General features: G+C 34.8%; 2 protein-coding genes across 2 annotated transcripts; one reads left to right on the top strand and one right to left on the bottom strand.

Annotated features, from left to right (window-relative positions):
- Nucleotides 1-4,337: 4,337 nt before the first annotated feature.
- Nucleotides 4,338-5,639, top strand: LOC11437137 (RING-H2 finger protein ATL43). Its single transcript, XM_003615247.1, has one exon. It carries the CDS (start codon nucleotides 4,338-4,340, stop codon nucleotides 5,637-5,639), a length of 1,302 nt encoding a protein of 433 aa, XP_003615295.1.
- A 2,073-nt stretch (nucleotides 5,640-7,712) lies between these two features.
- On the bottom strand, nucleotides 7,713-12,943 carry LOC11436687 (probable ubiquitin-like-specific protease 2B). Its single transcript, XM_003615246.1, has 11 exons — nucleotides 12,841-12,943; nucleotides 11,659-11,837; nucleotides 11,454-11,542; nucleotides 10,849-10,980; nucleotides 10,217-10,417; nucleotides 10,078-10,133; nucleotides 9,902-9,995; nucleotides 9,638-9,731; nucleotides 9,163-9,282; nucleotides 8,599-8,964; nucleotides 7,713-8,309 (listed from the first exon to the last, which is right to left on the bottom strand). The coding sequence occupies exons 1-11, from the start codon at nucleotides 12,941-12,943 to the stop codon at nucleotides 7,713-7,715; spliced, it is 2,031 nt and encodes a 676-aa protein (XP_003615294.1).
- Between the last annotated feature and the right edge of the window lie 13,061 nt (nucleotides 12,944-26,004).

Here is a 26,004-nt window from a genome sequence, read left to right as displayed (position 1 = left end):
TTTTAATCAAATATTTGTTTGTATTCAGTCAACATTATCAGTGCTGTCTAGTTCCGACTGTTTGCTTTAATATTTGTCAGTGTTGTCTAGTCCGTAGTGTTTGCTTTAATAATTATCAGAGTCTTGTGTAGTCCTCACTGTTTGCTTTAATAATTACCAGAGTCTTGTGTAGTCCTCACTGTTTGCTTTAATAATTATCAGAGTGTTGTCTAGTCCTCACTGTTTGCTTTAATATTTGTCAGTGTTGTCTAGTCCGTAGTGTTTGCTTTAATAATTATCAGAGTGTTGTCTAGTCGTCACTGTTTGCTTTAATAATTATCAGAGTGTTGTCTAGTCGTCACTGTTTGCTTTAATAATTATCAGAGTGTTGTCTAGTCGTCACTGTTTGCTTTAATAATTATCAGTGTTTGCTTTAATACAATACAATAACTTATTTCGAATCCGTCAGTGTCCACCACACAATGTACTTATATATAGGGACTCATGTCTACTTCCAATATCACAAATCTCATTCCTATCTATTTCCAATATCACAAATCTCATTCCTATCTATTTCCAATATCACCAAAGACTATCAATGGATCCTTTTGATATCGAAGCCTACAAACAAAAACGTGATATTGAAGACACTTATATCGTCAACCGATTTATTCAGCGTCGAAAAGAATTAGAGGAAGGTAGTGGATCTCGTAGTAGAAAATATTTAAATAGAGATCATGCAGCGGCAAACCAAAGACTCATTGACGACTACTTTGCCAATGAGCCTACATATGACGATGCAATGTCTCGTCGTCGGTACCGGATGCAAAAGCATGTTTTCCTTCGAATCGTTGGAGACCTTTCAATTACTGATAACTACTTCACCCAGCGAGTTGATGCCGCTAACAAAGAAGGTATATCACCGTTAGCAAAATGTACCACAACAATGCGAATGTTAGCATATGGCGTGGCAGCAGATGCGGTCGATGAATACATCAAAATAGGAGGTACTACAGCATTTGAGTGCTTACGTAGATTCTGCAAAGGAATCATACGATTGTATGAGGAAGTGTACCTGAGAGCACCAAACCAAGATGACCTTCAAAGAATACTACATGTTAGTGAAATGCAGGGGTTCCCAGGGATGATCGGGAGTATTGACTGCATGCACTGGGAGTGGAAAAATTGTCCTAAAGCATGGGAAGGTCAATTCACCAGGGGGATAAGGGAACCACCACAGTTATTCTTGAAGCAGTTGCATCTCATGATCTATGGATCTGGCATGCCTTTTTTGGATGTCCAGGAACGTTGAACGATATCAATGTTCTAGACCGGTCACCGGTGTTTGATGATGTGGAACAGGGAAAGGCTCCACGGGTGAATTTCTTTGTGAATCAACGTCCCTATAATATGGCATACTATCTAGCTGATGGTATCTACCCTTCTTATCCAACTTTCGTCAAATCAATTAGACTTCCTCAAAGTGAACCTGATAAGTTATTCGCAAAACATCAGGAGAGCTGTCGGAAGGACATCGAACGTGCTTTTGGAGTGCTTCAAGCTCGATTTAAAATCATCCGTGAACCAGCTCGCTTGTGGGACATAGCCGATTTGGGTATCATCATGAGGTCATGCATCATACTGCATAATATGATTGTTGAGGATGAACGAGATACATATGCTCAACGTTGGACCGATTTTGAGCAATCTGAGGGAAGTGGATCTAGTACAGCACAACCATACTCGACCGAGGTGTTACCCACTTTTGCAAATCATGTGCGTGCTAGATCCGAGTTGCGTGATCCAAATGTTCATCACGAATTGCAAGCAGATCTAGTGAAGCACATATGGACAAAGTTTGGAATGTTTCACGATTGAAGATGATTTGTATCGAACTAAGTAAATTACTTGTGTGTTGTGTGCTTGTTTGTTGTCTTGCATTTTAAGCTATTTGTGTGACCCGTACTTAGTTTGTTGTATTGCATTTTATTTATGTTAAGAAAATAAAAATAAATTATTTAAATAAATTTTGTTTTTACAAAAAAAAAAAAATTGTTAAGTGTTTCTTCATTTTAATTTAATTATAATCGATAATTGTAATTTTATGTAATTATAAAAACAAAAATATAAAATTAAATAAGAATAAGAAATAAAAGGTGGTGGGGTAGGGTGTTGAATGAAAAAACCATTGGAGAGGTAAAAATTGAATGGGTGTTGAATTAAGAGAGAGAAAATGATGTGGAGTGTTGGGGATTGAAAAAGTGGGTGTTGAAGGTTGTTGAATGTATTTTACCATTGTAAATGGTCTAAGAGGGCCTTTCGCCCCTTTCACTTCCAAGCTTGTTGGCTTACCCATGATGATTATCCTACTACAGTTAATACAGCTTCGGGGGATATGGAACCCTATATCATGAATTTTGTCGAATCTCATGAATATTTTTTATAATTAAAGAAAATACATATATCGTTATACTGCTAATTAAGTTCTTTATTTTTCAGCAAATCAAACACACCTTCAAATTCTTTATTTCTAATACGTGACAAATTAAAGTTAAATTTCTGCTTGAGAAGTGTTGAGTTATGTAATTAAAACTTGACTGAAATTAGTGCAAATATATATGAAGTAACTAAAACTTTGTGTATAAATACTTCACTTTGTGATAATCAATATTATCGTTCATTCAATCATCAATTAGGATAACTCCGATGAAAATAGTCTACAAAAAAAAGGGAGAGATAAATCTTGTTATTATAAACAATGTGCAATATGTGTACTGACTTACAAATGGCAAGTAAGGAACAACATATGTGTAGGTGAGGGATGTTATAAACTTTGAGGAATAACTATATTCTACCACTTCCGTTGGGGCAGCTCAGGTTCAACCACCACATGTGGTAGTGATGACTGAAACACAAAGTGATGACCAACAAAGCAATAAACTTCCAGATATGCACATCGTTGGTCTGTGGAGTGACGCTGTGACGGACTTAGATTATAATCAAGATCCTCAGCCTTGGTATGAGTTAAGTTCTTCCAATGTCATGGTTTCTAAGGATGTTTTAAATCCTAACATCGCTAATGATTTGGAGATTTTGTGGCCGTATTTGAAAGACAATAATGCTTGTGCTAGTGAGCCTCAGGTTTATACAGATGAGGAAGAAAGAGAGTTAGCTATCAACTACTTGAAGAATCATTTTGCTATTAAGGAAGAACCTTTTATTGAGGTTTCTAAGTCTAAGAAAAAGATTGTGCAGAAAGGTTTTCAGATTCATAACACTCGTTCTAAGGGCAGACCTCCGCATTGATTTGAGTTTTATCTGTGGGTTTCGTTTCTTTCCTTGTTATCTCTTATTTTCTGTTTTTTTTTTCTTTTTCTTTCTTGCTTTGTTTTATGTTTTGCTTTTTTCTTGTTTTGATAAGGTTTTGGTTTATGTCCCCCTTCTCCTTTTGTTGTTGTTTCTTTTTATCTATATATATGTTTAGGGTGTTGGAGTTGGTTCTCCATCTGCACCTCCTTTTTCTTAAAAAAAAAGAAAAGAAATGGCAAGTCATATATATTACTAAGTCAAATTAAAAATATGTTAATTATAAATTTTTATTTATCATTATAAAAAAAAAACTCTTTAAATTTTTTGAAAGATTTTTATATTTTTTCATCCACTCTCATCCTTAAAGCTCTCCACTCCACTCCCCCGAACTCAAACTGAACCTTGACGTTTTTTGACATATGCGGACTGGAGAAGACCCACCGATATTAAAAGGTAATCAGTTAGAGAACAGTTCAATAGTTTAATTAGAGGTAGAATGATTTAAAAAGAAAAAAAGATAAAGAATAGCTCAATAGTTTAATTAGAGGTAGAATGATTTAAAAAGAAAAAAGATATTAGCTAGAATGAAATTTTAAATTCAACTATAGGTTATATTTATCTGGTTTTTCAAAGTTCCTTCCTTTGGATGTAATCTATATGAGGCGTACATATTATCATTTCTCTTATTATATCATGAGAGTCTAATTGTTTTCTTGATGGACCAAAACAATTCTAGACTGATTTGATTCAAGTATTTGATTGAATCTTAATGGAAAGTGACTTGATTATTGAGGTTATATTTTTAATAAAATTTATCTATCTGCAGTTAAAATATTTGGCATAATTTATGTAGATACTTGTAATTTTGTGTCTTACTCTTTATATATATGTACGTTTTTGCCGTGAATTGCTACCATAGAATGTTTCCCAATATAGCCACTTTCTACACGGTATCCTCGTTCAAAACAACAACCACGCCTTCCTCGTCTCTTTAGCGTTCCAATGACAAACTCCAAAAACAGAAAAAGAAGCATCACTTTGCACATGACATGGGTGGTGCACCTTCTTTCAATCCATGCAGCGTCACATTTTTTTCCTTCCACCCCATCATCGTCGTCACCGTCACCACCACGCTCATTCTAATCGCAAGTGCCGAAGATCACAATCCAAAAGAAAATGGAGCAATTCCAAGTCTCGAAGATGACAATGGTGCCACCACGTCATCCCCACCACCACCGGTATCATCAAGTGAGAGCTCCAATGATAGGGAGAGGAGCTCTGATGCCTTCAAACCTAGCACTGCAGTGATAGTAGGTGTTTTAACAACCACATTTTTCCTTGTGTTGCTACTCCTTCTCTACGCCAGACACTGCAACCGTGCAGATATGCCCGTTGCTAGCAACCCGAATCCCAATGGAGAATCAAATTTGCATAAGAGGAAAAACTCTGGAATCGAACGCGCGGTTGTGGAATCATTGCCGGTTTTTAAGTTTGGGTCATTGAGTGGCAAAAAAAATGGACTTGAATGTGCAGTTTGTCTCAATGGGTTTGAGGATCCCGATGTACTTAGGTTATTGCCAAAATGCAAACATGCTTTCCACATGGAATGTGTTGACATGTGGCTTGATGAACATTCCTCGTGCCCACTGTGTCGCTATAAGGTGAACCCTGATGATATTGTTCTTCCTCAACGACAAAATACTGAGGAAGAATTGTTGTCATCAAACATTGAACGAGGTAATAATGTTAACGACAATGGGCCACAACATGAAAATGAAAATGTAGGTCCACAACAAGTGTCTTCAATGGAAAAGCGAGATAGTGGTTTGTCACAAATTAATGCTTTGGAGAATAATGAAGTGTCGTCATCTAGGAGATCTTTCGATAGTAATAATTCTAGAAATGCAAGGAGTGAGGGTGTCATTGGAGAACATAGGTTAGATCACCAAATAATTTTGTCCCCTACTTATAATTCACATAGTAGGGTCCACCAACGATCGATCAATTCTAAATCGTGTGATATGCTTTACTTAACATTTGATGGGATCATTAGTGAGGGTTCCTCTTCACAGTTGAACATCACACATAGGGGAAGGAGAACAATGGTGGAGCGTAATCGCGATGTTCTTGATGATGAGATGGAGAATGGTTTTGGTGGTGGGAGGGGTGAAAGGAATTTGAGGACCGTCTCGGATATGGCAGGAATGAGTAAGTTTTTGAGTAGGGAGATAGGAAGGGAAAGAGAACGTGGTGGTGGTCGAGAAGAACAAGAGAGACAACGTGAGGGAGTTGCTTCAAGGTGGTTGGCCTGGATTTCTGGGTCAAAATCAAAAGGAGCAACTTCTGAATGATGATAATATTTTTTTGAGGGTGACAACTAGGGTAACCCATGGAAGAATGGTGGGTAATTTACCCCAACCAATACACATTAACCACATAAGCACATTTTTAAGTGGTATCCATGAACTATCTTGACCCCACCAACAAATTGCTCATTTTCATTGGTTGGTGGGTAAATTACCCACCATTCTTCAAAAATAATCTAGAAAAAACCTTTTTTGAGAGTAGTGGTCTTTTCTATATAGATCTCTATTGCTATAGTCTTGATGCACACTTTTATAACAAAGAAACGTTAATATTAATATGTCTTTATATATGCATAAAACTATAGTAGTAGAGTTGTATGCTATGAAGTCCGGATACGAGATACAATACGGATACGATACTGCACCGATACGTCGATACGGGAAAATTTTAAAAATCAAGATACGATACGGCTGAGATACGTTAATAAAAAAATTATAAAATTTAATGTACAATATAATTATAACCATTTTTTTAATATACAAATATATTAACAAACAAAATAAACCAGTCATAGGCTCGTAGCATATCAACATAAATATAAATAATAGTGACGATTAAGAGAGTGATAATTAGTCAATTACATACACAATATATCCCAAAAAGAGCACCATACGTGCTATACTATATCCAAAAGGAACACTGTTAGTGCTACACTATATCGATCCAAAAAAGAAGCACTATACTTAAGAGTTAAGTTATTTTAATTAATATTAATTGAGAAGTATTAGGGTAGATATTGGTGTAGGATAATTATCGGATACTCTCCTGATACGTATTGGGAAGTATCGGATAATTATTTTTTAAAAAAATAAAATTTAATCTTCGGATACTCTTCTGATACTGACACATATCGAGCATGTATCGGTGCATGATACGCATGAGATACAATACGTCATCCATTTTGAAGTATCGGAGTTTTCACAGGTTGTATGTGACAATTTACTTTGCATTTTCTTTTTTGTAGCTTAGGACAGCAATCAATTAGTTTCTTAGGATTGTTTGAGATAATAGCAATAGATTTTTAATGTTATTAATTGAGAGTTTCTTAGGATTGTTTGAGATAATAGCAATAGATTTTTAATGTTGTTAATTGAGAGTTTTTAGTTTCAATGTACTTTTTTTTTCTTTCTTTTTTCACTTTTGAAGATTGTGCTTTAAGAATTTATTGAATCAATAACAAATGAATAGGAACAAATTGAATATATGAATAGGAGTAGAATAAAAACAGAGAATAAGAATTCAGGAAAAAATTAACGTTTTTGGTTAATAATAATAGGAAGTCGTTTAACATTGAATTTTATCATATTGAGAAAAAATAGAGAATCCTACGAAGTACGAACAAAACAAACAAATGTGGCATGATAAGAAAGACAGAAAATCTCAAGGGTTTGGATGGAACTGTGGAATGAATTTCAACTAAAAATATCTCTTACAATACTAGTTTGTTGAAAAGTATAGAAGAAAAACTCAGAATTCATTGATAACGCTACACATAAGATAAAATTAACCTAAAATAAAATATAAAATCATGTTTTCATCTATTCCAAACGCAGGGTACCATAAACTAACTAAGAGCAAGGCAATATATAAGTAATCACTACTGCTTGTCACCATTTACATGTTGCAAAAGTAAAAGCAATAGATATTATTCAAAAGGGTTAAATATGTATTTCATCCTTGCAATTATGGGTCGTTTAAAAATTGATCCGTAATCGTTAATCCCGGCAATTTACCCTAAAATTTTGTCCCTCTCCCCACTAAATCACTGCCACGTCACTAATTTGATGACGTGGCAATCACTATCACACATGAAATTCCAATTTTACCCCTGGGTTTTCAATTCTTTCTTCAATATTTTGTCCTCTTCTTAAGGGCAAAATTGGAATTTCATGTGTTGCAGTGATTAAGTTGGTCAAATGACGAAATTTTAAATGATTAATGATTGCAAGGCTAGTTTGCAAGGATTAGCGAATATAGAGACCAATTTAAATCACCCCTAATTGCAAGGATGAAATACATATTTAAGCCTATTCAAAATCATATGAAGATAAAATAAGTCAGGATTCCATGACTTCCACCCAAGGAGACATACGCCGCCTCTTCTTTGGAGGTCGCTCCTTCAAAAAACCAAGATTTAGGTTGTCAATAATCTGAACATCATCATCATCAATGACCTTGTTATGTACTGCATCCGAAACATGATACAAATGCCATTTTTGTAGTAAATGCCGAATATTTTCTATGGACATCCAATACGATGATTCTTTTTTAACAGGCAAATTGAGAGTAGTAGCAGAATCAACAGAATCATTCATATCCGGCAAATACTCAAGCTTTTCTATGGACTTGCATTTTTTTTCTCTACGTCCATCTTCATGCGATGATCTTGATTCGTTTTCAACTTGGGGAGTTTCCATGGACTCTACTGGATCATTCAAATCTGGCAAAGTGGAAGTAGCAGTAGAATTATTCGTATCTTGTAAAGGCCGAAGGTTTTCTAAGAACATCCAATTTGATCTTGATTCTTTTTTAACTGGGAGATTTTCAATTATCTCTACGTCATCTGAATCATCTGATGTACGACTTGATGTATCTAGAGATGACTCAGCCTTTACATGCTCTGCTTGTAGATGTGCATTGAGATCCATATCTTCCTGTGAAAATATAAGGAAAAAAAAAACACGAAAATTAGTGAAGCCATTATGTGTTTAGACTTTGTCACTTTGCCCCTTTTTGTTGTTTTTATAACCACATCCCCCCTGTGATCAGTTCTATTAACAAAAATTCCCTTGTCTGTTTAGTCCAAACGAGAAATGTTCAAACAATCTCTAGCATCACAAGTAAATATGTTCAGATGAAATCATGCAACTCGATAAATGTTTGAGAATAAAATAAATAAAAACATCTTTAAGTGTGTACAGCAGACAAAAACATGGTACGTACCTCCATTTTAAATATTGAACCATTGAAACAGTGATTAGATGATCGCCGCTCAAAAGATTGGCAATGTCTCAGTGAAGTTCCCAATGTAGCTTCTGGTTCAAAATGATCTTTAAGAGCCATACTAGAAGTATCAAAAGATGGAGCCATTTCTATTCCCCGGCCAGCATGGGATGTTGATGCCTCCCCGTTGATTAAATGACACTGGCCACCAATCTTGTTGTCCTTATATTCTGAGGAGTGGCGGTCATCAACATTGTCATGGGAAAAGCCTTCATTGTCATGGTTTTTCACCAGCTCAACTATTAACCTATGGATAAGTGTTCGTTTGAAATACGCCTCCGCAGGTGGAAACCAGTCCACATTGAGCTAGAAAAATACAAAATATGTTAGGTCAAATATAAGAAACTATATGAATGACTAGGGAGTTACTACTTATTGAAATGTTATAAGGCGAGGAACAAAATAATTGGGACAGATGCCACGTAAATTGGCAATATGAAAAAGATTCAGATGAAGTTTAAATAATTTTGAAAGAAAAAAAAGTCAACCATGAAAACCACTTACAAAGTTGGAGAACTTGATTAGTATCAAAGGGTTGAAATCAGATGGAATTTCATCTAGGAAGCGCTCTAGATAATGAAGTAAAAAGAGGCCACAATCAAATTTGTTTTCCTGCTGTGGTACCTGTCAAGGACATTCAGTCACAACATTAGTAAAAGCACAATCAAATGGAGAAAATAGAAAGTTGTTCGATGATAACTCAACTAATCATCAGCCAGAGATAGGAGAGGAATAAATTCAAAAATCATTAGGCCTCAATTTAACAGAGAATGAAAAGACTAACATTCATCAATAACTATTGAAAACAATTTTGCAATAGAAACCGGCCACTTTTGTAGTGGTTTACCAAATGACGTAGAATCTATTTTCTGGCAAATAAAACTGAAATTTGTTTCATTCAACAAAAAGAAATGTTAAACGAAAGAATATTTGTCTCTGGTTTTAATCAGCATGCTGTGAAAATGTAAGCAAGTAATACCGCAGCTTGGAGAAAACGCATATTCAAGAATCTTGATGAGAGGTCTTCTCCACATGTACCCATCTTCCTCTCTTTCCATTCTTCACACAAATAACTGTAAATTTCAGATGATAAGTCAATAAATAGCTCACTGACTTATTCTTTTAAAGTGATAATACAAATAAATTTACGGAGTAGCAAAGTAATAGTTGACACAATGGACACTGATTAGAGAAAGTGAAGCAAATTTAAGGCATGGAAGTGTCATTGAGAAGCTCAAAATACCTTTGCACAAGATCTTTCAGACCACTATGATATCCCTTGATAGAATCCATATGCAGTATACAGGGTAGCCTAAGTGACTTTTCCGGCACTTTGTCTGAAATATGCATCATAACATAGTCTCTGAGAATAAATATGTTTAAAAGAAAGGATTTGATTTGAAAAAGACAAAAACTAACCATTAATATTAACCACTTCGCCAGGATAACAAATTACTATTAAGCTCCAGTGGTGTCTGCCAACATGGCCAAAATTGAATTCCAATCAAAACATCAATACATATATAAACAAAGAAGTAAAAGTTTGATAGTTACTTACTTGAAGTTCACAGGCATGAAAACAAAATCTTTTTCAAATAAATTAACTTTTCTTGTCCATTTACGAACACGTTGAAATGCAGATTTGCCATCACAAGCTTTGTGGGGATTTTTGTCCAAATCAGCCAGCTTTCGAAAGAAAAAACTATTGAAAAAGTGGAACCTAGCCCTTTCCTTCTCTTGTATCTTATTCTTCATATATCTGTAGAAATTGAGATTTTTGAAACAGTTACACCCATGTCTTACGAGTTACAATGTATGTCAGAATCCAGATTGTTTTTTATTTCTATTTGCCACATGTTTAACATTATCTTGATGTTGAAAGTCCTTTTTATCATTTTCTTTATAAGTGCACCACATATGGTTATAAATTTTCATCTCTAAAATTCATTTATAACATCATATGAATGCATCTACTTTTAATAAAATAAATAAAAGAAAAATAATCAAACAACAAAAGGGAAAAGATGAATGTTCCAAGGTTCATAATAAAATATAAGAACTAAATGCAACTAAAGAAGACAGAACGGTTTAAAAGACATTCTTAACAAAGTGACGACAAAAATTTAGAGCAAAATTACAGAAGGTAAAAAATGCAACTTCCAAAAGGAAAACATGCATACACAAACTTACAGAAGGTAAAAATCGATGATTGTGTCATTCATACATGTATCTGGTCGTAATAGATTAACATCACTCTTACTTAGGGAAACAGCATCCAGGTCCCCTTTGGGATAATATAATTCGTCAAAATGCTTCGGAAAACTGTTATGCCAGAATTAGCCATCAGACAGCGTTTGCAATTTGGAAACACATCTGTCCCGAAAAAAAAGATTATGACTATTGACTAGTCCAAGTGAACTCAGTCGCATTATAAAGTTATGCACAAGATATCAAGTGATTCTACGTCCATTCTAACCACGATGACAAAAATTTAAGAAAACCAAAAGTACTACAGGATTTATGCTTAAAATTGTACCCAGAGTGATAATATAGACCCTGTATTTTTCTACTGTAATGCATCTTGGAAAAGTGAAATACTATTGCATGGGATTGACAGATTCAAAAACACATTTCCAACAATTAGACCAAGAAATCTGAAGCCAAACATCTCAGAACCACGCATCAAAGAGAATCATAAAGTACAAAGCAGAGATTAATATCAAAGCCAATGGTTTTGCATCGAGAGTTATCTATGCCTAACTATTACAAAATGAAGAAATAATTTTTGTACTTACGCTGGGAAGTAGCTTGTTAATAGAATTCTTGATGTAGTACTTTTTTTCACACATTCATCACCCTCTAAATTAATGCCAACTGATCCATTCTGCAAAAAAAGTTGAACATAGATTAGTCCTGCAATTAAATCCCTGCCTTAGGATATAAACTCACAAATAGAGGTTACAATACACTGGATTGAAACCCTAAAGGGACATGATCTACCTGACGTGACAGCGACAAATATACATCACCACTGGTATCCTTTGTCTCAGGTTCAACAGAATTCTCATGTGTATGAAGTTTAACAAACGAGTTTCTCAGCGTGTTGCCACCAACTTCATCAACATTAATGAAAGGAATACTAGCAAAATCCTTTGCCTTGACTTTGTCTACAGAGGAAACTGTAAATATATTAAGTTAGTTGGCTTAGAGAAAAACAGTTATCATGGAAACCATAACAGAATTAAAATGTTAATTTTTTATTGGAGACAAATCAGGACACTCAAACCGGGAAGTTGAATATAAGTGGCACATGGCCTGACTCAAGCATAGCTGAACTTGATTGTGTCGAGAGATAGATTTCCAAGAAGTCGAAAGATATTAATCCGGAATTCATATCCTTTCAAAACAAAATCTTTTGGAAAGTTAAAAGCAACAAATTGATTTGACTTTGAAACTCTTCTGATTTTAGTTAATTAAATAAAGTAATCAACACAAATCTTGTTCAATTTGAGTAGAATCTATCTCCACATTAAATTCAAATCAATTCTTTTAATGATTCCAAACACAGTTCTAGGGTTTCATTCTAACTCTCGATTCAAATCTTAAATGGGAAAAAAGTAGCATATTCATATAATAAATAACTTCAAATAGTAGCAAAAACTTTTTGATGTCTTAATTAGGGTTTTTAAAAAATCCACATTCACAATTTTGGCCTCGACTCTGTCCTATGAAGCACAAACACTCCTCGAATTAGGCGTGTCCTGGTGTCCGACACGTGTCGTGTCCGACACCAAGATTTGTAATTACACTGAATTATGTAATTTTCTCAAATTATTAGCGGTGTCGGCGTGGCGTGTCAGTGTCGTGTCTTGTGTCTTGTGTCCGTGTCGTGTCTGGTGTCCGTGTCGTGTCCGTATCCGAGCTTCAAAACACGATTGTAGTTAAAACATTTGATGATGATTATCCGCAACATCCATCATCGCAATTCGACAACGATTTGAAACATTGCTTCTTACACAAACAATTTCAACTTGAATAAATCAACAAAAAGTATATGATCGCAACCAGAATAACCAAACAAAAAACTAACAAACAATTAATTTGATCAATACAAAAAAAATCTCAGAATCTAGACATAATTCAAATTTTTCAGAAAAAAAAGATAAGATAAGATCGTATTACATAAACCGAGAGACTTGTGCGATTGATGATATGAAGAGGAATCATAGAAGGCATCCATGGAATCGAGAGATTCCGAAACCCTAGAAAGATGAAACTTCTTCATCGTTGTTCACATCAAGGGTTTGTGAGAGATGATGGGAAACTCAGTGAATCGGGCGCGCGAAAAGGAATTGTGTTGTATTGAATAGGTTTTGAATGTCTTTATATAGGTAGGGTAAAATAAATATTTAAGGTTTAGATAAAAAAAATATTAGATCAAAAAACGATCTGGTAGGCGCTTAAAAAAATATTTAGCAGATCTTATTCAAAAAAATAACTTTTTTTTTTTTTTTTTTAAAGGAGTTCAAATAAATAACTAGTGGGTGATTTTTGCTATTGAAATGTATTCGACTCTATTAGAGCAACGATATTTATGCAACAATTTTCTGACAGTCTTTTTTTTTGGGATAAAAACAATATATATATATAGAGAGAGAGAGGGGGGGAGAGAATACATAATGAGAGTATGAGAGATTTATTCCAAAAATTATCATAAAATAATTGTACAAATTTTATTTCTCAATTGAAAATTCACTTCTATTCCAAATACGGTGTCTTCTATCTCAAAGAAACCATAAATTATTGACAAACTAACTAACTAAGACATATATTATATAAGTAGTCACTATTACTTGTCACCATTTTACATGTTGCAAAAGAAAAACCAATAGATATTATTCAAAATCATATGAAGATAAAATAAGTCAGGATTCCATGACTTCCATCCAAGGAGGCATAAGCCGCCTCTTCTTTCGAGGTCGCTCCATTGTATATATTGAACTGTTGAACAAATGATTAGATGATGATAATGATCGTTGGTCAAAAGATTGGCAATATCTCAGTGAAGTTCCCAATGTTGCTCCTAGTTCAAAATGCTCCTTAAGAACCATATTAGAAGTATTGTAAGATGGAAACATTTCTATTCCCTGGCCAGAATGGGAAGTCGATGCCTCCTCGTTGAATAAATGAGATTGACCACCAATCCTGTTGAACAAATGATTAGATGATGATAATGATCGTTGGTCAAAAGATTGACAATGTCTCAGTGAAGTTCCCGATGCAGCTCCTGGTTCAAAATGCTGCTTAAGAACCATATTAGATGTATTGTAAGATGGAAACATTTCTATTCCCTGGCCAGGATGGGAAGTCAATGCCTCCTCGTTGAATAAATGAGATTGACCACCAATCCTGTTGAACAAATGATTAGATGATGATAATGATCGCTGGTCAAAAGATTGACAATGTCTCAGTGAAGTTCCCGATGCAGCTCCTGGTTCAAAATGCTGCTTAAGAACCATATTAGATGTATTGTAAGATGGAAACATTTCTATTCCCTGGCCAGGATGGGAAGTCGATGCCTCCTCGTTGAATAAATGAGATTGACCACCAATCCTGTTGAACAAATGATTAGATGATGATAATGATCGCTGGTCAAAAGATTGACAATGTCTCAGTGAAGTTCCCGATGCAGCTCCTGGTTCAAAATGCTGCTTAAGAACCATATTAGTTGTATTGTAAGATGGAAACATTTCTATTCCCTGGCCAGAATGGGAAGTCGATGCCTCCCTGTTGAATAAATGACGCTGACCACCAATCCTGTCGAACAAATAATTAGATGATGATAATGATTGCTGGTCAAAAGATTGGCAATGTCTCAGTGAAGTTCGCGATGCAGCTCCTGGTTCAAAATGCTGCTTAAGAACCATGTTAGATGTATTGTAAGATGGAAACATTTCTATTCCCTGGCCAGAATGGGAAGTCGATGCCTCCCCGTTGAATAAATGAGATTGACCACCAATCCTGTTGAACAAATGATTAGATGATGATAATGATCGCTGGTCAAAAGATTGACAATGTCTCAGTGACGTTCCCGATGCAGCTCCTGGTTCAAAATGCTGCTTAAGAACCATATTAGATGTATTGTAAGATGGAAACATTTCTATTCTCTGGCCAGGATGGGAAGTCGATGCCTCCCCGTTGAATAAATGACACTGACCACCAATACTGCTGTTGTCAATATATTCTGAGCAGTGCTGGTTATCACCATCGTCAGGGGAAAAGCCTTCATGTGAACCATGGTTTTCCACCAGTTCAAATATTAACTTATGGATACGTGTTCGCTTGAGATAAGCATCCGCAGGTGGAAACCAATCCACATTGAGCTAGAAAAATTCAACATATGTCATGTTAAATCCATATAAGCAACTATATGAATCACTAGGGAGTTACTACCAATTGAAATAATATAACTTAAAAAATATATATGGTGAGGAATAAAATAATTGGAAAAAATTCGACCATGAAAACCACTTACAAAGTTGGACAACTTGGTTGGTGTAAAAGGGTTGAAATCAAATGGAACTTGAGCCACGAAGAGCTCCAGATAATGAAGCAAAAAGAGGCCACAATCAAATGAGTTTTCCTGCTGTGGTATCTGTCAAGGACATTCAATCACAACATTAGTAAAAACACAATGAATTGGAGAAAATAGAAAGTTGTTCGATGATAACTCAACTAATCATCAGCCAGAGATAGGCGAGAAATAAATTCAAAAAGCGACAAAGTTTAGGCCAAATAACGGGACTTGCAAAAAGAAAACAATTGAGCAAAAATAAATGTTTAAAGAAAGAATAATTGTCTCTGATATTAATCAGCATGCTGTTAAAATGTAAGCAAAACATACCTCAACGGGGAGAAAAGGCATATTCAAGAATCTTGATGAGAGGTCTTCTCCATATGTATCCTTCTTCCTATCTTTCCATTCTTCAGACAAATAACTGTCAATTTCAGAAGATGGTTGGTTATATAACTCACTGACAAAATGGAGCAAAGTAATAATACAAACACATTTAAGGAGTAGCAAAGTAACAGTTGACAAAATGGACACTGATAAGTTAAAGAAGAGAAGGAAATTTAATGCAGGCAAGTGTCATTCAGAAGCTCAAAAATACCTTTGCACAAGGTCTTTCAGACCATTATGATGTCCCTTGATAGAATCCATATGCAACATACATGGTAGCCTAAGTGACTTTTCCGGCTCTTTGTCTGAAATATGCATCATAACATAATATCTGAGAATAAATATGTTTAAAAGAAAGTATTTGAATATCACATGCGAAAAAACTCACCAATAATATTAACCGCTTCGCCAGGATTACAAATTACTATTAAGCTCCAGTGATGTCTGCCAACATGGCCAAAATTGAATTCCAATCAAAACATCAATACAGATATAAACAAAGAAGTAAAAGTTTGATAGTTACTTACTTGAAGTTCACAGGCATGAAAACAAAATCTTTTTCAAATAAATTAACTTTTCTTGTCCATTTACAAACACGTTGAAATGCAGATTTGCCGTCACAGGCAGGGTGGGGATTTTTGTCCATATCAGCCAGCTTTCGAAAGAAACAACTATTGAAAAAGTGGAACCTAGCCCTTTCCTTCTCTTGTATCTTATTCTTCAGATATCTGTAGAAATTGAGATTTTTAAACAGTCACATTACATTACACCCATTTTTCAGTAGTTATAATGTATATCAGAGTCCATATATCTGTTGCTTATATTTGCTACATGTTTAACATTATTATTCTGATATTGAAAGTCCTATTTTATCTTTTTCTATATAAGTGCACCACCATGAGGTTATAAATTATAATCTCTAAAGTTCATTTATAAAGTTTTATGAATGCATCAACTGTTAATAAAATAAAGGAGACATCATCAGACAGCAAAAGAGAAAAGATGAATGTTAACTTCCAAAAAGAAAACATGCACGAACGAACTTACAAAATGTAAAAATCGATAATCGTGTCATTGATGTATGTATTTGGTTGTAATTGATCAACATCTCTCTTACTTAGCGTAACAGCATCTGGATCCCCTTTTGGATAGACAAGTTCGTGAAAAGGCTCCTGAAAACTGTTTCAGACATGAAATGCCAGAATTAGTCACCATACACCTATGTTCCAAAAAGAGAACTCTGTAGAACCATAATGTTATGCACAAGGTATTTATTGATTTCACATCCACCTCTAACCGTGATGAAAGTAATTTACGAAGACCAAAAATATTAGAGGATTTATAAATATTTATTTTGTACTTACTCTTGGAAGTAGCTTGTTAGTCTAGGTGAAAAAGTTGTGCTGCCTTCCACATCCATACTATGAGTGAATACATTTTCTGCAACATCAGACTCCAACCTTGATGAATTAATGTCAACTGATTCCGTCTGCAATAAGAAAGACAAAAACGACATAGATTAGTCCTACAATACAACTAAATCTCTACCTTAGGATGTAAACTTACAAATAAAGTTTACCTTCGGATAATATACTTGACTTGACTGTAGTGAAGATACACCACCACTGGTATCTTGTTTCACAGCTTCCAACTCTTCAAAAATCTTTTTGAAATCAATGGTGGTGCTTCCCAACGTGTCCAGATTGGTCTCCAAATTGAAGTTACCACCAACACCATCAACATCAACGACCTTGTCTGCATGACAAGAAAACAATTGCACAATGAATTGGAAGTACTAAAACGTGGACTACGTCTACATGACAAATCTGAAGTATATCCTCGACAATAAATATCAAGTGGACACTCAAACTGAGAATTGAATGTGCATTTATTTTTGTATCCACACATGAAATCACATTTGATTTTGTTAAGAGATAGATTTCTATATGTTGAAAGATATCAACCACTAGTCACTAATTCATTTCTTTTCAAACTGAAATCTTCAATTAGGAAAGTTAAAAATGACAAATTGATTTGGCTTTGAAATCCTTCTGATTTTAGTTAATTATATAAAGAAATCAACACAAATCTTGTCCAATCAATTATTTTAATGATTCCAAACACAATTCCTCTTACATCTCCGCCAAGCTCACTTTTGTTTTCATGGATCCAAATCTAATGTTACATTGACATCTCTTGCTTAGGGTTTTAAAAAATCCATACTTTAAAATTTAAAAATATCCATCAAATTCCAATCGATTCTTTTTAATGATGATTCCAAATAAATACAATGCTAGGGGTTTCATTCTAATTAACTCTCAATTCCTCTTATTTGAATCTTCATCAAGCTCACAATTTTTTCAAGGATCCATTAAATTTTATCAACTCAGACACATTTTGAATTCTAGATTGATATAAAAATTTAAAATTGACAGCAAAAACTTTATCTTCTCGATCTAAACTTTATGCTACGTTGATCATTACAAAAAAAGAGAAGAAAAAAAATTCAAAAACTAACACGGAATCAAGAACAAAACAAAAAATAAAATTTTTGGGCAATGGAAATTTGTGTGAAAATTCATCTTACCAAAACTGGGAGACTCCTGCAACTGATAATTTGCAAACACTTTATCGAATACATCATCCATCGAATCGAGCTTTTCCATCCATGATTGAAAACATTGATCTTAATTACACAGAATTTCAACATCAGTAAATTAAATCAACAATAGGATCATCAGGCTCTTAGATCTTAACTGTGTAAATTTTTGAGCAATGGAAAGAATGAATAGAAAATAGTTTTACCGGAACTGAGAAACTCGTGGGATTGAGAATTTGAAGAGGCAATATCATTGGAATGGAGAGATTCCAAAACCCTAGAAGGAGGAAACTGGTTCATCATCGTTGTTATGAGAAGAGAGGTGAATGGGTTATATAACTTGTGCGCGCCAAAAAGGTTTCGTTTCAAAGTGTTTTGATTTTGGCTTCACTTCAACGGTCCTTATATAATATGGTACGGCTTGCTGGTAGATACAAAAATATCTTCACTTCAACGCGCCAAATCTGATTTTGGCTTCATTTCATAAAAATATCTCGTATGTAGCTATTTATCCAAATAAAATATTTAGTAGAATGAATAAAACAAATAATCTATGAAGTCGGATACAGATACATGTATGATATGATACGGGTACGCGGATACACGGAATTTTTTAAATTGAGAATACGACACTGCTAAGATACGTTAACAAATTTTTTACAATAAAACTTATATGTATGTAAAATACTTGAAAAAAATAAGCATTGACTACCCTTCATTATTATGTGTATGTAAAGTTTTCTTGTTAACCATATTATATTTTCATTTGTTGGGATATCAAGAGAAGCATTCAACACAAATTTTATCTAATGTTGATTAATTGAATCATCTCTCTCGTCACCTTCATTTAAGTGGTTCATCGAGAAACAATTCTACTGATGAATATCTAAAATTGAATCATAGATATCTCTGCTGAATTTCTACAACATTGTCTCATTTTTTTACACTTCATCTTTTCTAGGATACGTATATGTGAAGTATCTTGTAAGTGTCCTTGTGTACTCCCTCCGTCCCTGTATCTAAGCCCCCATTTGACTTTATTTTTGTCCCTAAATGTAAATCCCTTTTCAAATTACTAGATGCATTTATTATTTTTTTTCTAAACATATCCCTAATTAGTACTACATTTCTTAAGAAATGTGAAAAAAGCAATGGGTGCCTACATAAAGGGACGGAGGGAGTATCTATGAAGTATCATGTAAGTATCCTTGTGTATCTGTGCAGTATCATTTAAGTATCATGTAAAATATATTTTTTTAAATTAAAATAATTAACTCCGATACTTCATAGGTACATATCCGCGAATATCAGTGGAGGATCGGTATCTGATACGTATCCGATACGAGTACGTCTCTGTTTTGGAGTATCCGGGCTTCCTAGCAAATAATTTTATCCAAATAAAATATTTAGTAGAATGGATAAAACAAATAATTTAACTGAAACAAAAAATATCTAGGGTATGATTAAAAAAAGTTATTATCTCATTATTATATTCTTATCGCATTTTTTTATTGTTTAACAGATATATTATATTTTCATATTTAGTAATTCCTCCTTTACAAAAATCAAAATATAATCCGTCTCATTCTATAAAATAAAATCTCAAGTTTATTATTTCAAATAATGCAATTAAGTAAATCCTAATTATTTATTTATTATTAAATTTCGGTATCCAATTTAAGTATCGACTAATATGTGGTACCAATTCAACTAACAACTAGCGGTCTTCGCAGACCCAAGAGTATTACCCTGTTGAAGAACTCAGATTATCCAATTTCGTTCAGAGGTGTTCCGTTGACATATAGGATTTTATGATCTAGAGATCTTGTTGGAAGTTTCGAAAGTGTGCATCCATAAATTAAGTTGTGTTGTCTATGATCACGATTTGGGGTACACTGAACTTTGATATGGTGTCCCTTTTTAAGAACTTAGGATGTTTTCTCCTGTAATTTTTGCTAGGGCTTGAATTTCAACCCGCTTAGTGAAGCAGTCAAAAACTACCACCAAGTATTTGAGTTGTCCCCATGCTTTGGGTAAATGTGCCAACATATCCATGTCCCACCAAGCAAAAGGCAATAATGATGTTAACAATCACAGTAGGCCAATAATAGAGTGTTAGGCATTTAAGTAGAGAAGTGGAGAATCTCATTGGTATAGTACCCCTTCAATTAGGGAATAGAAACACACCATTTTTCTAACCTTAGCCGCTTCTAGGGGTTACTTGGGAGCAATCTGTTTTCTATATAACAGATCAGGGCCGTTTCTAAGAATTCGGGGGCTCGACTCTGAGAATGAAAAGAGGCCAGTGATAAAATCAAAACGTATTTTTTTAAAAAAAAGCAATGACCTATTTATATTTTTTAAAAGATAAATATAAGGTGCCGTATATATGCGGTACATCCAAAGGTAAAAATGACTACCGTATACATGAGGAACGCCCGCCTAACACCAAAAGCAAAAGGACCTAATTCTAATAGGCCTAAAAGACTAAAACAAGGAGACAGAAAATGGTTGGGGATATTAAAAAAAAATTGGAGGGCAGTAGTACTAGTGGGTATTAAAAAAAAATTGAGGCCCATGACTGAGGGAGGTCCAGCTCTGTTGAGCTGTTTGCACCCCCTCAGGGACGGGCCTGTAACAGATGATGGGGTCCGTCCATCTAGGGGTGATGCCCTTTTGAATGGAGGATATCATATTTGAAGTCACTGCGTTGGGGAACCTGAGTATCTCGTAGATGATTTTCGGGTTCATCTATGTTTTCCTTGTTGTGCTAGCTAGCTTTAAAAGTATATCTTCCCTTGTGTTCTGCTCTTGGGGAATGTGTATGACTTCCACTTGGCAGAATTCTTTCAGTTCTTCTTCAACCAATTCCAAGTATTCTTGCATGAGGGGGATTACGTGATCTGTAATCCCATTTATTTGGGATGCGATGAGCTGATAATGAGATCTTAGGCTGACCATTTCTGCTCCTAACTATCGAGCCAACCTCAACACCGCCAAGCAAGCTTCCTACTCGGCTTGGTTGGTGTATGTAGGGAAGGAGAAGGTGAGAGATAATTTGACCACAATACCTCCCTCGTCTTCGACCATTATGCCTTACGACTCCTTTTAGTATTGGATAATTTTTCCATTAAAACAATCCATTTTTTGGAGGTTTCTTCTATGAAGGGCATCATTTCTTCCATAAAGTTAGATAATACTTAGCTTACAAGAGTTTTGAGGCATTCAAATGTAATTTCGAATTTGGAGAGTTCCAGTGCCCATTTTGTCATTTGCTAGGCAAAATCTGGTATGAACAACATGTGTTTAATGGGTTGGTTAATCCACACCACAGTAGGGTAGGCCATGAAGTCTCGACAAAGCTTTCTTGTAGGTATCATCAGGGCTAAGGCAACCTTTTCGATTTTTTGTCTTACCTCGGTCCCTTTGAGTACTTTGTTCATAAAGTATACCTAGTGTTGGGTTTCATCGTCCTCCCTGGTTAGGACAACACTGGCTTCCTTTTTTGAAACAACTATATAAACAAATTGTTTCTCTATGGGGTCCAGTCTTGAAATTATCGGGGGTTGAGATTGAACTTTCTTTAACCAAGAGAATGTGGTCTCACACTCGTCGGTCCGCTTGAAGTGCGTCTCCTTTCGTAAGAAACAATAGAATGGTAGGGTGTAATGTGTCGGGTTAAAGATGAAACATGTGAGAGAGTTGTGATCACTCCATTGACTGTTTGGAGTCTCTTCTTTCCGGTGGGATGTCCATGGTGATGTTTGTTCGACACTTATCAGGGCTTGCTTCTACTCCCTGCTTGGTGATATAGAACCCCCAAATTTTTTCCCTCTTAGACCTTGAAGGTATGCATTTTTCTGAGTTAAGTCGCATATTGTGCTTGCGCACTTCAAAAAACACTAAATATAGGTGTCCGATGTAGTCTGTTTTTTCTCCAAATGTAAAAATCATATCATCCATGTACACCACAAGCATATCTGAGATTTGATTTCTAGCTTTCATTTTTATGAATCATGCAAGGCTTTGAAGAGTGGATTTAAAATGTTTTGATTTATCACAAGCCTATGGATAGATGCACTATGGAATTTTTTAGGTTTGTACCTTAAACCTAATTTTTGTAGGACTTTTGTTTGAGAACAAACAAAATTATAAGTTGGAGAGAGTTTATAAGTTGCAAATCAAAGTTAATTGACCTATGTAATTCAAAGCATTTATTAAATTATTTTTGCAAGAAACTAAGTAAAATAAACCTAAACTCTTGTGAATGATATAAAGCCAAGTCTATGTTTGTTTCATGTAATTTTACTTTATTTCTAAGATACGCAAGAGCTTAAAAGAAGCATATCAAGTTGCTCGTCCGGCGAAGCAGAGCAGTGGAGTCTTGTCTCTTTGTATAGGTTATAATTTTCCAAATGGATGATGAAAGAAACATTCAATTTCTCCTCTGTTTGATTAGATGGAGATAAGGAGTTTGAATAACCCCTATTCAGATTGCATGCCTTGTAATTTATTAATACATAGTTAAAACTCGTTCTCGACGGGAGACATTTGATCGTAGTTTGGCTTTCGAGAAAGAGAGGATTTACAATAAGATAATGAAGAGCATACCTTCAATTTAAGAACATGCATACTTAAAACTATAATTACATAAGTAGCTGATAGATGCTATGATAATGTGAATAAAGAAAACACTCGTTTAAGAGAGATTTTTAGAAATATTATAGATTATGCAATGTGGAGAGATTACACATTTGTGACTTGATGTATTAGTGTGATTTTATTCAAAAATGGGTGTGTTTAGTATGTGTAAACGGACATAGATTTGTATTTTTTTCTATATACAAACTGATATGAACTTGGATTTGGTAATGTGCAAGTAGATATGAATTTGTTACTGATATGAACTTGGATTTGGTAATGTGCAAGTAGATATGAATTTGTGGAAAAAAATTCACAAGTCTTACGATTTTTTCAAAGACTTAAGTAGACTTGCTTAGAACTTGATGGTCAGATTTAGGCAAGTGTACAAATTGTTTGTCAAGTAATAAAGTGTAAGTAGTGTATCGTATATACATGGGTTGTTGTTTCAACTAGGCAATTCACGTTACTTATTTAAAAACAAAACACAATTAAATAAAGTAAATGGGGGAGTTTGTGCAGTTTGATTTGTTTGCTCAGAACGAGAGTTTAGAAGTAACCTGGTTTTGATTGCAGAATGTTAGCAGAGGTTAGGATTCTTCGAATCCCCTTTATTTATTTGTTGGAGTTAAGTAACAGTACGTTATTCATGGATTGGTTAAATGTTTCCCATTTAAGTGATGAGATCATGGGGTTTTACTCCCCTCCAACTGTCGAGTTGCAACTATTACACCGAAGTTTCTATGCGCGTCAATGCATAGGGTCGTCAATTATATAGGGAGACGCACCTTCATACGTAGATTTATGTGGGGTTCTTACTCTCTCAAAGTCAGAGCTAATTGAAGCTTAGATTTAAACTAGAGTTCTTAAATTTTCAATGGTCCTAAAGGTTCCCTCATCTATGAATCTTAGAAGTACATCAGCATATTCTCCCTCTCAGCAGTTCTACAAACGGGCAGCCCTATCTCATCTACCTTACCCAAGGATGTAAGAAGAGTAAAATTATTATGTTAGTTCCTAGATTTATTTATCGTTGTTATTACACTTTCCCTAATTCAGATGGTTAAAACCATTATCTTAGTTACTTTCTTATTCGGGTAGCTTTTTACCGAACATTAGGCATGTCACTTCCCTAATTACGGTTATCTCAAAGTTGCCTCACTTCACTGGATTTGTAAATGTTCCTTTGTTGTTGAAGATTCTAAGATTACAGAAAATTTGTCAGCATTACTTGAATTATGTATTTTCTGAATGTGTTGAAGAAACCAGCAATGATTTGTGGATCATCATCTTCTTCACAACACAAATCTCAATCATTGCATGGAATATTTTCTTGAACTGTGTCTGAATCGGAGAAATCTTGAATAATGAAGGATGCACCTGTTGGAGAAGAAACAAGTGGCGCCAATGTAGAAAACTTCTTTGCCATATTTGTTGATTACATGAAGTTTGAGAAGGATGCACTTACAACAAGATCAAGGAAATGCTTAAAAAGTATTAAACCTACGTTGTCTTATTTTCCTCAGTCTCTTTTTTGTTTAATTACTATTGGGGTAAATTTGCAAGATTGGGAGAAGGTGAGAGCGGTATGGAAAAGTTGATCTCGGATAAATTACGGTGACATGTATCCGAATCCCATTCTTTTTATTCAATTGTGGAAAGAATGGAAATTGATACTTCTATTCACTTTTATTCTTTTGTTTTTTATTTTACATTTCCCTAACACTTTCAGATGAGCAATGACAACCGAGTACTGCACAGGAAGAGGAGCACAACACAGTGGAAACTACATCCCATAACGCGAATGCAGTGGAGATACGACAAGGTGGAATGTTCTTAGCAACGAATGTTCGAATGGGAGACATGGGCATCGACCTATCATCACAGTAGTGGATCGGTGAGTGCTGAAGGGAGGTTGGAATTTAGCTGTTCGGTGTTGCATGTACTGTGCTGTTGTATTGACGGACAAATGCATTGTATTATCAATATGGGGAACCTTAGTGAAGATATCCATTTATAACATCGAATATCTTTGTGACAAAATTTGATCCCCCATTTTGGTTGTCTACGGAATACGATTCAAGGGATGATTGGAATTCCTAGAGAAAATTTGGATCGTGTTTTAATCAATGGCACGTTTCCAAGTGTAGTTATTTTAGAAATAAAATGTTTTGCGATCTTCTTTTTATTGTTTATTTATTTCTATGCCACTTTCATTGCATCAGTACCTTCAGCATAGGCTAAAGCATCTTGCAACTTAAAAATCACAAGATAAAAACCCGAGAAAATGAAGTTCCGGAAGGAAAGAATATTTGCATAAAAGTAGCAAGTACTTTCCATTTCAGTACACGATTTAAGCACTTTTTAAAAAGTATAGTTTGCAGCTCTTTAGAATTTCTTTACATCCTAAATTAAAAAAGCACCTCATTGTTTCACTTGCTTGTTTCCTCTCCTCCTCTGACTTATTTGCTTGTCTCTCTTTTTTCTGACTTACTTGCTTCTGTATATGCAGGCAGAATTCATTTAGCAAAGAATTGAATTGAATGCAATTTAGCATGTTTTATGAGCATAACTTGTAAGAACCAATTCAAGAACCAAATACATTGAAGATTACAATAGAAAAGTCAATCACAGTCGAAGATTCAAGACATGTACCTGAGATATGACTTTTTCATCTTCAGTAATAAAAGAGTCAAGAGAGTGTTCTTGTTCTTGTTCTTGTTCTTTTTCATCTTTTTCATCTTCGGCATCAGGAGAGGGCTCTTGTTCTTGTTCTTTTTCATTTTCTTCCTCGTCTTCCATAACTTCATCCCACACTTTTTTCATTTCTTTTAACCGATCCTTCATCCTTTTAAGCCTCTACGAAAATCAAAGAAAAACCATGATTCCAAATAAAAAAAAATAGATTACTTTTTTAGCAAGAAACACAAGTTTCAACACACACCATTGAATCAGATTCAGGGGTGGTTTTTTCAGCAGAGTTCAAATAACAAGAAACTGCTTCTTTAACCTCAGAAGGATCAATAACTTCAGATATACATCTCCTGATCGGAGGGAGAGGCGGCAAAGCAGTCGACGACCCTTTAACCGGAATGGATTGATCTGGCAAAGTGCATGGATCGGATACACAGCAGTGAAGAGCGTT

The sequence above is a fragment of the Medicago truncatula genome, chromosome 5 (assembly GCF_003473485.1).
Source record: "Medicago truncatula cultivar Jemalong A17 chromosome 5, MtrunA17r5.0-ANR, whole genome shotgun sequence".
NCBI classification, from domain to species: domain Eukaryota; kingdom Viridiplantae; phylum Streptophyta; class Magnoliopsida; order Fabales; family Fabaceae; genus Medicago; species Medicago truncatula.
Note: the sequence above shows the minus strand (reverse complement) of the source record. Positions and strands in the feature narration are given on the sequence as shown.